Genomic DNA, 12,554 nt, shown 5'->3' on the forward strand with positions numbered 1-12,554 from the left:
TCCCTTGCTCTAGTCCTTTCTTCTACACCCAGCTCTACCTAATCTGTGACACAAAACAATACTTGTCAGGAAAGATTCTGGAAAGAGCAAAAGACTTCCGAGAGGTATCAGAGATTCCTGCAACACCATCTGTCCATCTGTAGAGGGGCTTGTGAGTATGAGGCAGAGCAGAGCTTGTAAATCTACCTGCTTTCACTCCCACTGTATTTCCTAACAACAGCAACCACAGCAACAGCCATAACATCACAGGACAAACGTCTGCTACTTCCAAGGCTTTTATCTCAGTAAATCTTCTCTCCCTCTATCTCAGGCAGCTAGAAGATTTGATACTCATATAAATAGTACTGTAGCTTTTTGTTCATAATTGGAAAAGCAGACAAGACACAATGTAACACAGGCATTCCTTAAACCAGGTACCATTCAGTTTTGGATCATCACTGCACACATATACCCAGCATACGTCTAATATATGTGTACAAATCCATGAAGCAAGAGTTACAATAGCTGGCGTTTTCTATTGTGTTGTATTTTCCTCTTATGTCATCTTCTCCTTTTTGTCATTAAAAAAAACTGTTCAAGTCAGTCTAAATTAATTATTGAATCACAAGTAGATAAAATCATTTATTTGATAACATCTTGACCCAATGAATATGTTTCTTTGCAAGACAGAGTCCTCATTTCCAAGACAGCAAGCCTGACATAATTATACTGGAGCAAGCCCACAAGTAATGATGGTAGCTTTGCCTTATTGTCAGCCCTGGGGCAAGAATTAGACAAAAGATAACAAGGTAGGATAAAGATTACATAAGAAAGAGGGACAGCAACAGGACATGGTTACCTTTTATAGGGTAACATTTTGATAATGGATGATAAGTAGTAATGCCTTAGACAGGGATGGGTGGGAACTATTGAAGGTCTGAGTACTTTAGCACAGATTAAGAACAAATCATTGGGATTTTAAGAGTGTGTACGGTTAGTGAAGGAAAAGCCCTAGAATTTAATTTCTGGATAAAACATTCTTAGATTATATTTAAGAATACTGTCCATACTAAGTAAGTGTATTTATGATAATGGTGATGATTGTAGTGCTGAATATTTAAACAATAAAAACAAAATTAATTGTCACATGCATAACGTCCTGAATACTATTGTAAATATTTTATCTTATTTTATTTAAACTGTCAACCACACTGTAAGGTAGGCACAATTATTGTCACAGTTACACAGATAGGGAAACTGAGACACAGAGAAGTTGAGTTGCTTGATTAATTTCAAGCAATCGGCAAGCCATGGAGCATCTATGTCAGGGCCTGCCAGGACCTGGGACTGTAAACAGAAGTTTTAACTTTTTAACTCAAAGAGGGTATGTGTTTGGGTTAATGGAAAGCATCAGGACCCTCAGAAAACATTATTAACAAGCAAATGAAAGGTGTATCTGGAAGATTAAGTTCTACCAGAGTCTTCATTTCAACGGATCCAATAGTGGACTTAGGGAGATGACTGGGCATATTGAGGATAGGACGAGAGAAAAGAAAACACAGCCTTTTATATTATTCTTAACAGGCTTGTACCAAATATCCCCTGGGTGAATTTGGGTGACTGAAGAGAAGAAAGACACAGGAGTGAAATTCTGTGAGCACAAGGAATGTGCTGGATCACACAGCCCAAGCAACAGAGCCACCTGTATCAGAACCCGAACTTGCGACAGAACTTCTCATTCTCTGAGTCCACTCCAAACAGACAGCCTTGCAAATAGGCTGATAAACAAGATGGTGTAGTAGACCCAAGCGTGGAATGTGTTGTGATGGAACTACCGGGTGGGCTTGCCAACACTGTGGTTTGTTCTCATTGGTTGGAGGTGCAAGACAAAATTATTTTCCCTTACTTTGAAAGGAATGACCAGCATGACTCACTCCCCTTCTCTAAATCCCTGATATCTTCCCCAATGAGACGGGCCCTTGAATTTGTAGCGATGAATCTTATCTTCTGTTCCTCAGGCGTCTTCACTGTATATTGAGAATCCATATGATTTTCTGCTTATTGCATGATCTCATCACATAGTGCTGTATGGGGTGATGCTTTGTGAAAGGTCCTCAGGATCAATGTTTCTTCGGCCTACATTGTGACAGAGAGCAGGAGGGTTGTTAATGTAGCCCTGGGCCGAGACTGAGGATGTGAGCTGCTGTTCACCCCAGATGACTGCAGAGCCTCCCCCAGACTGCGATGGACTCTGTCTTCACTCTGTGACTAGGCCCTGGGTCTGGTCAAGCCCTGCCGGAACCTCAACCGGGCTCATCGGCAGGTGCCAGCAGAGGGCGCATCTCAGACTCACGGAAGGGGTGGGAGGGCGATCTCCTGGCAACAGTGATGTCTGTGTATTTAAAGCAATAGGACATCGTCATAATTTGTATGTATCCCTCCTCTCACATCTAAAGTGGTCCTGCCTCTCAGAATCTGTAAGAGGTTTTTTCTCTGAGATGTGGCTTAAGCAAAAGTTACAAGTCAAAAGCAGCAAGATGTCCCCATAACAACTCCTGATGTTTCTGCTCCTCTGTGTTCCAGGTGAGAATATGTGGACAAAGCTAAAAGTGAGACAACTATTTCAATCAGTGATTTTTTTTTCATTAGGAACACTGCCTCTTATGAAATTTAGTGTGCTTTTTAAATGTGAATTTATAAAAAGCAATGCATATTCTTCCTGCTTGTTTAACTAGATTAGTGGTGATTTTGATATACGTATAGTTATGTTATGCTAATATGCCCATTCTTGATTTGAAATCAAGAATCCTCAGTTCTTCAATGAGAAATTCTTCACCAAAGGTTGAGTGTACCAAGGCACTCCCAAGCAAGAGAATGTAGCTTTGGGAGCTCAAAGAAAGTGATAAAACTAAAAGGGCATTTTGTTTCCTATCTTGCTTGACATAGGAAGTACAGGAGGATCACCCATGGTCCTTAGAGTGAATTTCTGTTCTGCACATCAGAAACACTGTTTGTCTCCTCTTTCATTCTTATCCAAAATCCAAACTGCAGTTTGAACATTTTTTTTTTAATTTCACCATACTTAATTTTGAGACCAGTATCCTACTGTTAATGTTTGTTGATTCTAACGCAAACTAAGTTCATTTGCTTGACTTTGTTTGCTGTGCACTTATTTATGCATTCAAAAATAACTTTGGGGATACAATCTAGTCATTAGCGATGCAGACTGACGTCACAGTAAATGACATTTAAATTAATGATTTTCATCATATTTGGTCACAAAACGTTATATCAGTTTTCATTCAATTTTTTATACCACACATATTTACCCCAAGGTGAAAAAATATGATATGAAATAATATGTCTACATTTTGGTTTCAGGCAGACACAGTCATGAGTTCCCTTCACATGATGTTCCAAGTTGGAAAACACGATGTGGAGAAAGTTGAATTGTGTGCCCGTTGGGTTAAACCCAAACATCAAGGCATGGGCAGATTAAGGTCTGCTTTCTCTGCTTTCAAGATGATGCCTGGATCATTGAGTCTTTCAAAGGAAGGAAGGCCATGTCTTAACATGACAGAGGAGCAGAAGAGAGAGAGATCCCAGCCCTGTAATCCCTGTTTCTTGTGTCAATAATGTATTCCACTAGAGGGCTCCACTCTCATGACCTAAACACATCCCAATAGGCCCCACCTGGCAATACCATTACACTGAGAATTAACTTGACAACAGATGGCTTCTGGAGGGCACAGTGAAACCATAAAACTTTCCTAAAAGATACACATTCCAGGCCATCTGGCCAGCAATACATGCAGGCAGAGTTCTCTGCCCAAGATCATATAGAACATAACACATATATATGGCCAGTGGAAGTCAGCAGAGGTACAACAAAAGGAAAGCATTAGATTACAGATAGGGACTGCTACATTCATCATGGAACAGTTAACCCTTGAATAACCTGGGTTGAAATTTGCAGATCCACGTATATTTTCTTCTGTGTGTGTCACCTGTAAGCAAGCATTTAATAAGTAGTAAATATATTTTCTCATTTTTATGATCTTCTTAATAACATTTTTTCCTTTAGCACATTTTATTAGAAGAATACAGATTATAATATATCAACTAGTTATTTTATCACTAAGGCTTCCAGTCCAAAATAAGTTATTAGTACTTAAGTTAAGCATGAAAAATTTCTACACAGGTTTTCATCTGCAGCAGTGATCAGTGCCCCAACCTCTACGTTGTTCAGGGGTCAGCTGCTCTTTCAGTCTATAGCTGCATCTCTCTGAAACAGGATCTTGGCAGTGATTGCAAGTAAAGGAATCCAGGAAATAACATCTCAAACTATGCTGCATTGGTATGATGATTATGTAAAGCCAAAGGCATTTAGAAAGCAGCAAATGCACAAATAGGCTTTTCCTAAATATCCCTTATCTGCCTAAAAGCAGATTCTCCAGAAGGAAACCAATTGTCAAGAAAACTCATCCTGGGAATTTTTATATCTGGAAAGATGAACACAAAACAGGAATCAAAATAAAAGAGACTGGAAGTTGATGCTTTATCCAGAAAGGCTATTACATATTCTTTTGAGAATGCAATTCTATGCTCATCTATTCTCTCCAGGTTGCCTACACTTCTGATTTCCCTCTTCCCTAGAAAGGAAATATGAACTGGATCCCACTAAGTAATCTGGGTAATCACCCTGGAATGGTATCCGATTGCACTTTAAGTGAATTTTGTTTGCCTTTTCTCTTATTAATCTTCTTTTTGTCCATTCATTTTCAGCAAATATTTAGAGGACAGATGGATCTTTCTTCCTTTCTCCCAATATAAGCAAGTTCCCTTACAATTCAGGCTGCTTACAAAGCAGCAGGAAGGTTTGTACACAGGCTATAGCACTGTGATTTGACTCCACTAGTCAGGCATCAATAAACTTTTGTACAGCCCTAGGCTGTAGGCCACTGATGCTGATATCGTTGGATCCACTTCCCCTGCTACTGAGCCAGGATGGGACATTTTAGGGCACGTTAGAAATGTGAGATATCATAAGCGCAAATCTGTGTCCAGTTTCATTTGGATCCAATTGATTTTTCCATGTACATAGCATAGGCAGTTGTTTAATAAGAGATTGAGTATGTTTTTCCTAAAGATGTTAACAGGGAGGCTGGGATCTCGGCCAGGATGATGTCCTAAATCACTGATAAAAAGTAATAGAAGAAAGTGTCATTGATGGTGCATGGCAGGGACATGCTCCATGCAGTGGTCACCCTCACTGAGAGGAATGAACTTTGGGAAACAATACTCAGTGGCAGAAAAGAAGGTAGACTATGAAGGTGCCCAAAACAAGAATAAGGTGCATCCCATTTAGTCTCTGGGTATTACAGAGACCTGCAGCTCTTGATAATGGCGGATCTGTGAGTGCTGCACGCATTGAGGAAACACGGATTCATCTGTATATATCTGTAGTAAATTGCTTCAGCTAATACTGGTAAAAACAATACCCTAACATCATTACCTAATACTTACAAATATATATGGCACTGTGTTGATAAATTTTATTTTTAATTGTTTTAGAAAGGAACAATGTTAAACTCACAGAAATGTTAAAAGTATAGGACAATGTACCTCCTTCCCTAACTCGAATTATATGAGACTTTTGAAGACTTGAGAATCCTGTCTAGCATTTTACTATGTGTTTCCTACAAACAAGAATATTCTCCTAAATAATCCCCATACACCAATGAAATACATTACCCCATTGACTCCTGAGGAATATTTCAAATTGTCAGAAAAAAACTAAAAAATGTTTCTCATGACAAAATAGTCCCCAGTAGAAACACATTCTCTGCTGACAAATTTATGCTACCCTGGTCTTACTTGGGACACTTGGGGACACTGAGCCCGTGCTTAGCTAGTGAGATGAGCCAACCCTGCAGATGTGCCCAGCCTACCCTGTCTTCTTCTCATTTGCATATTCCCAGAGCACATCCTCCTGCCCTGAAGATTTATTAATAGGCTGGACATACTTCGTGCAGGAGTCAGACCCAGTCAGGACACAGCATGGACATGAGGGTCCCCGCTCAGTTCCTGGGGCTCCTGCTGCTCTGGCTCCCAGGTAAGGAAGGAGAACACTAGCGGTTTACTCAGCCCAGTGTGCTCAGTACTGCCTGGCTATTCAAGAAAGTCTTCCTATAATATGATCAATAGTATGAATATTTGTTTTTCTGTTTCCAATCTCAGGTGCCAGATGTGACATCCAGATGACCCAGTCTCCATCGTCCCTGTCTGCATCTGTAGGAGACAAAGTCACCATCACTTGCCGAGCCAGTCAGGGTATTAGCAGCTGGTTAGCCTGGTATCAGCAGAAACCAGGGAAAGCCCCTAAGCTCCTGATCTATAAGGCGTCCAGTTTGCAAAGTGGGGTCCCATCAAGGTTCAGCGGCAGTGGATCTGGGACGGAATTCACTCTCACCATCAGCAGCCTGCAGCCTGAAGATTTTGCAACTTATTATTGTCAACAGTGTTACAATACCCCTCCCACAGTGTTACACATCGGAACATAAACCCCCAGGGAAGCAGATGTGTGAGACTGGGCTGCCCCAGCTGCTCCTCTTGATGCCTCCATGGGCTGAGAATGTTCCTCAGATGCAGCCACACTCTGATGGTGTCGGTAGAGGGGGACATGAAGTCACGTCTGCACCATAATACTTTTTGCTTTCTCAGCCCCATCTGCACAGCCATAACAAAGACTCTCCTATTTTAATAAAGACAGAGATGCTTACACCTGAGGAGTCTAGTTTATAGCTTCAGCTGGAATTCATATAACAGAGAAGAAGCCAAAATAAATGTTCTAAGCAGGAATTGTCTTAATATGGAGAATTAGAGTCTAAAGTACTGAAGTCTAAACAAAATGTAGAGATGAATCTCTAAGTTTAATGTTTTATTTGCAAAGGAATATTTGCCAAATGGGGCAAACAGGAAAACTCAGTGGTCTTCAATATGTTGGAAGAACAAAGAGAAGGTTAGAGTTTTATGAAAAAGGGAAAATATTACCTATAGCTCTTTGAGAAAGTTCATTGGCACTAGGAAGGGTTTGGAGCTGGCAAGCTCAGACTGGTAAGCAGTGGTGGACGTAGTGAATTTTAGAATTATATCAAGTTATCTCAGAAGTTGTGGGTAAATGTGATTTCAAGGAAGAAGAAGCCAAAGCAGGGAAGCTTGAAGAGAATTCTGTTATTGAAATGCCAAGGATTCGGTGTAGATCCTGCTGCTCACCACACAGAAAAAAAATCACTAAGACAGCAAATATTACCAAGAACAGGTTTTAATCAGGTGCTGCAGCTGAGGAGATGGGACACCATTCACAAATGTATCTCCCTGACCAACTAAAGTTAGGGGTTTAGATAGCAGGGAAGAAATGTGAGAAAACAGGAATTAGAGAGGGGTAATGAAGATAATCTGGTCAACAGGAAGCAGGAGGTCAGTTAGTCAATCGTAATGGGTGTTTTGCGATAGTGTGTTTTGTGTCCTTTCTCTTTGCCTGTTTTTTTTTTTTTTTTTTTTTTTTTTTTTTGAGACAGAGCCTCCTTTTGTCACCCAGGCTGGAGTGCAGTGGTGCAATCTTGGCTCACTGCAACCTCTGACTCCCAGATTCATGCCATTCTCCTGCCTCAGCCTCCTGAGTAGCTGGGACTCTACCACGCCTGACTACTTTTTCTGTATTTTTAGTAGAGATGGGGTTTCCATGTTAGCCAGGATGGTCTTGATCTCCTGACCTCATGATCCGCCCTCCTCGGCCTCCCAAGTCTTTCCCTATTCTTTATGACCCTTCATCAAGTAGTCACAGGTTTCAGTTCAATTCTTTCTTGGTGGCAGTAATACGGCTCATAAAAAAAGCTAATTTTTCTGGGTATGAAGCCATTCACCATTTTCATATATAACACTGTAGAAAGTACTGTCATATAAGCCTCCACTTCACAAACTGACCACTGTCAAACATCATCTCCCAACCAATACAGAATGTTTTTGTTCCTCACTAGTATGATTCGCATAGGAGTAGAAATCTCAAGTTTAAAGTGTGGATTTGCACTTTACCACGTGGTGTATTCAAGAAGATGAATGATCTTAATACATCAGTAGGGCTGGACACAGTGGCTCAAGCCTGTAATCCCAGCACGTTGGGAAGCCGAGGCAGGCAGATCACCTGAGGTCAGGAGTTTGGGACTAGACTGGCCGACATGGCTAAACCCCATCTCTACTAAAAATATGAAAATAAGCTGGGTATGTTGGCACACACCTGTAATCCCAGCTACTTGGGAGGCAGAGGCAGGAGAATTGCTTTAAACAGAGAGATGGCAGTTGCAGTGAGCCAAGATCGTGTCACTGAACTCCAGCCTGGGTGACAGAGTGAGACTCGATCAAAAAACAAGTCAGTAGCTTTGAATTTTAAACATCTATTTGACAAGAAATTCACAGTATTTTCTCTTTTAGAAAATGTAATAATTCTTTCAGGAATGAGCCTGATTTGATGTCTCTCTCCCCAACATCATAGAAGTGTGGCATAAATCTATGAAAAATTCCATTTCCCTGTCCCTACAATAACTATCTGGGATGGAAAACCTCTTCCTTTGCTCTAGTCCTTTCTTCTACACCCAGTTCCACCTAATCTGTGACTCAAAACAATACTTGTCAGGAAACATTCTGGAAAGAGCAAAAGACTTCTAAGAAGTGTCAGAGATTCCTGGACACCATCTATTCATCTCTAGAGGGCGCTGTGAGTGTGAGGAAGAGCAGAGCTTGGAAATCTACCTGCTTTCACTCCCACCGTATTTCCTAACAACAACCACGGCAACAGCCATAATAGCACAGGACAAGCCTCTACTACTTCCAAGGCTTTTATCTCTACCATTAAATCTGCTCTACCATTACCATAGCAGCTAGAAGGTTTGATACAGATGCAAATAGTACTGTGGCTTTCTGTGTATAATTGGAAAAGTGGGCAAGACTCGGTGTAATACAGGCATTCCTTAAACTAGTTAGCGTTCAGTTTGCAGATTATCATTGCGCACATATACCCAGCATATGTCTAACATGTATGCAAAAATCCATGAAGCAAGCATTATATTAGCTTGTGTTTACTATCGTATTATATTTTTCTCTTATATCGTCTTCTTTTTGTCATAAAAAAATCTGTTCAAATCATTCTAAATTAATTATTGGATCATAAATAGATAAAATCTTTTATTTCATAACGCATTGACCCAATGAATATGTTTCTTTGCAAGACAGAGTCCTCATTTCCAAGATAACAAGCCTGACACAATTATACTGGAGCAAGCCCATAAGTAATGATGGTAGCTTATCCTTATTGTCAGTCCTGGGGCCAGAATAAGACAAAAGATAACAAGGTAGGATAAAGATTATATAATAAAGAAGGACAGCAACAGGAATGGTAACCTTTTCTGGGTAACATTTTGATAATGGATGATGAGAAGTAATGCGCTAGACAGGGATGGGTGGGAATGATTGAAGGTCTGATTTAGCACAGATTAAGACCAAATCATTAGGATTTTAAGAGTTGTGTATAGTTACTGAAGAAAACACCTTAGAATTTAATTTGACTGTGGATAAAACATTCTCGGATTAGATTTAAGACTATTTTCCATGCTAAGTATATTTATGATGATGACTGTAGTGCTGAATACTTAAACAATAAAAACAAAATTAATTCCTGCATACATAACGTCCTGAATACTATTGAAAATGCTCGTCTTATTTTCTTTAAACTGTCTACAGCACTGTAAGGTAGGTACCAGTATTGTCACAGTTACACAGATATGGAAACTGAGACACAGGGAAGTGAAGTTACTTGATCAATTTCAAGCAGTCGGCAAGCCACGGAGCATCTATGTCAGGGCCTGCCGGGACATGGGACTGTAAACAGAAGTTTTTAATTCAAAGAGCATGTGTGGGGATTAATGGAAAGCTTCAGGACCCTCAGAAAACATTACTAACAAGCAAATGAAAGGTGTATCTGGTAGATTAAGTTCTAACAGAGTCTTCATTTCAATAGATCCAATAATGCACTTAGGGAGATGGCTGGGCATATTGAGGATAGGAAGAGAGAAATGAAAACACAGCCTTTTATATTGCTCTTAACAGCCTTGTACCAAACATCATCTGGGTAATTTAGGTGATTGAGGAGAAGAAAGACACAGGAGTGAAATTCTGTGATCACCAGGGGGAAGTTCTACACTCAGACTGAGCCAACAGACTCTTCTGAGCTGACAACCAGGGCGGCACAGGATGCTCAGTGCAGAGAGGAAGAAGCAGGTGGTCCCTGCAGCTGGAAGCCCAGCTCCCACCCCAGCTGCTTTGCATGTCCCTCCCAGCTGCCCTACCTTCCAGAGCCCTTATCAATGCCTGGGTCAGAGCTCTGGGGAGGAACTGCTCAGTTAGGACCCAGAGGGAACCATGGAAGCCCCAGCACAGCTTCTCTTCCTCCTGCTGCTCTGGCTCCCAGGTGAGGGGAACGTGAGGTGGTTTTGCACATCACTGAAAACTCCTGCCACCTCTGCTCAGCAAGAAATATAGTTAAAATTCAATGTAGGGCAACAATGTTGGCTCTACTCAAAGACAGTGATTTTGATCCAGATTACAATAGTGCATTTCTGTTTTCTTTCCAATTTCAGATACCACCGGAGAAATAGTGATGACGCAGTCTCCAGCCACCCTGTCTTTGTCTCCAGGGGAAAGAGCCACCCTCTCCTGCAGGGCCAGTCAGAGTGTCAGCAGCAGGTTAGCCTGGTACCAGCAGAAACCTGGGCAGGCTCCCAGGCTCCTCATCTATGATGCATCCAGCAGGGTCACTGGTATCCCAGATAGGTTCAGTGGCAGCGGGTCTGGGACAGACTTCACTCTCACCATCAGCAGCCTGGAGCCTGAAGATGTTGCAGTTTATTTCTGTCAGCAGGAGAGTAACTGGTCTCACACAGTGATTCAACATGAAACAAAAACAAGACCATCAGTGTTTACTAGATTTTACCAGCTGCTTCCTTTATAGACAGCTAATGTGGTGGTCACTGAGTTTTAGCATCTCTGATCTATTTGGACATTTTGTGATTCTAAAAAAAAAAAAAAAAAAAATCCATGAACAATTTGGACTCTGATCCTTGGACTCTCTTCAACTGAGGCACCAGAATCCCAGATTTCCAGAAATAGTGTCTCACTGTATGAATCCTTACATAGCCCCAGTTATTCTTCACTTTCCCAGTAGAAGTAGCTCAGTGCATGCTACACCTCTCCATTTGAATTCTGCAACATTCTAAGTAGTAGAAAATTCTATTTATCTGAATAGTTGACTCAGTAAAAGCTGCTCACATGAAGCTACTACCATAGCTGAATAAATCCCATTCTTTTTCTTTCTTCAGGCTATCAGCATTTCAGCGCAAATGGTTATTATGGAAACATTTGCCATTTAAAAGTGATCTAAATTATTTCTTCAATTTTCTCTATGATGCAGTGGATTGTAAAAACATTAAAGTTTGTAAAAATAAAGTGCATATTAGAATGGAAGAAATAGACTAGTCCTAACGACGTCTGCAAATGACAAAGTAGAAGGAGTGACAGAAGCAGTTATTTTCATTATTTTTGTCCAAGGCTTCCTTCCAAAAGGGATTTCATTGATCATATACATTTATTACAACCTATAAGACATGATGACATTATGTAACATCTGATAGGAAGAACTGAGGGTATATCCTATCTGTACTATTCTTGCCAAAAATTAATGGTGTGAATTGAATCAATAGTAAACATCATATAAACCAACTGGGAGGACATTCTTCAACATAACTGGCCAGTAACCTTCTAAAGTTTCAAGGCCATGAAAGAAAACAAAAGTGAAAAACTATCACAGATTTAAACATATTAAGGATAGGATAACCAAATAAAATACAGAAACCTGAATTTTATCTTGTAACATAAAAAAAAAGTCATCAGTGGAAGAAAGCAGTGAAATCCATATGGGATTTTAAATGAGTTAACTAATAACATTATATCTATGTTCATTTCGTGGTTGTGATACTTATACTGTGGTTATTTACGATGCTGACATTCGAGAAAGCTGGAGGAGGAGCATATGTGGACCATTTTTACTGTATTTTTCAAATTTTAGGTCTAAAAGTATTTCCACATCAATTTAAGACACACGCACAAGTGACTGAAAAATAAGGAAAAGGTGGTTTTTAAACAATTCCACAAGTTTCCTCCTATTTTGTACCTTTACCTATTTCTAATTCTTATGTCTATTAAAGACAATCATAGTTCCCATTATGTAGAGTGTAATCACTAATTTACTCAGTTCTAGAATACAAAGAAGGAATCTTAAAAATTGACAGTGCGTTCCTTCATGAATGTGAAAACTAGGGATCCGGATTCTCTATTTGTTAGAACCTTGGTTTCTCTTTAAAGTGAGCGTGCAGAGTTCAAGTTCTCAAGTCCAAAATTACTTATGTTAGTAAATAACCTCATTCCATTTCAGCGTGGCTATTATGTTCATTTCAATGCATTTTAGA

General features: G+C 40.2%; 1 protein-coding gene across 38 annotated transcripts in view; it reads left to right on the forward strand.

Annotated features, from left to right (window-relative positions):
• Positions 1-12,554, forward strand: part of LOC701504 (immunoglobulin kappa light chain) — a 676,887-nt gene that overhangs the window by 414,726 nt on the left and 249,607 nt on the right. For 2 of the 38 annotated variants that reach the window (XM_077959044.1, XM_077959048.1), the window contains exons 1-2: positions 10,370-10,501; positions 10,671-10,965. The exons of 33 other annotated variants lie outside the window; for them this stretch is intronic. In XM_077959044.1, the coding sequence (XP_077815170.1) occupies positions 10,453-10,501; positions 10,671-10,965 (344 nt within the window). In that variant the 5' untranslated portion in view covers positions 10,370-10,452. Of the gene's footprint in view, positions 1-5,965; positions 6,095-6,219; positions 6,518-10,368; positions 10,502-10,670; positions 10,969-12,554 lie in introns of those variants that run through there. 3 more of the 38 variants (XM_077959036.1, XM_028832065.2, XM_077959043.1) reach the window with 3 other exon arrangements.

The sequence above is a fragment of the Macaca mulatta genome, chromosome 13 (assembly GCF_049350105.2).
Source record: "Macaca mulatta isolate MMU2019108-1 chromosome 13, T2T-MMU8v2.0, whole genome shotgun sequence".
Lineage (NCBI taxonomy): Eukaryota > Metazoa > Chordata > Mammalia > Primates > Cercopithecidae > Macaca > Macaca mulatta.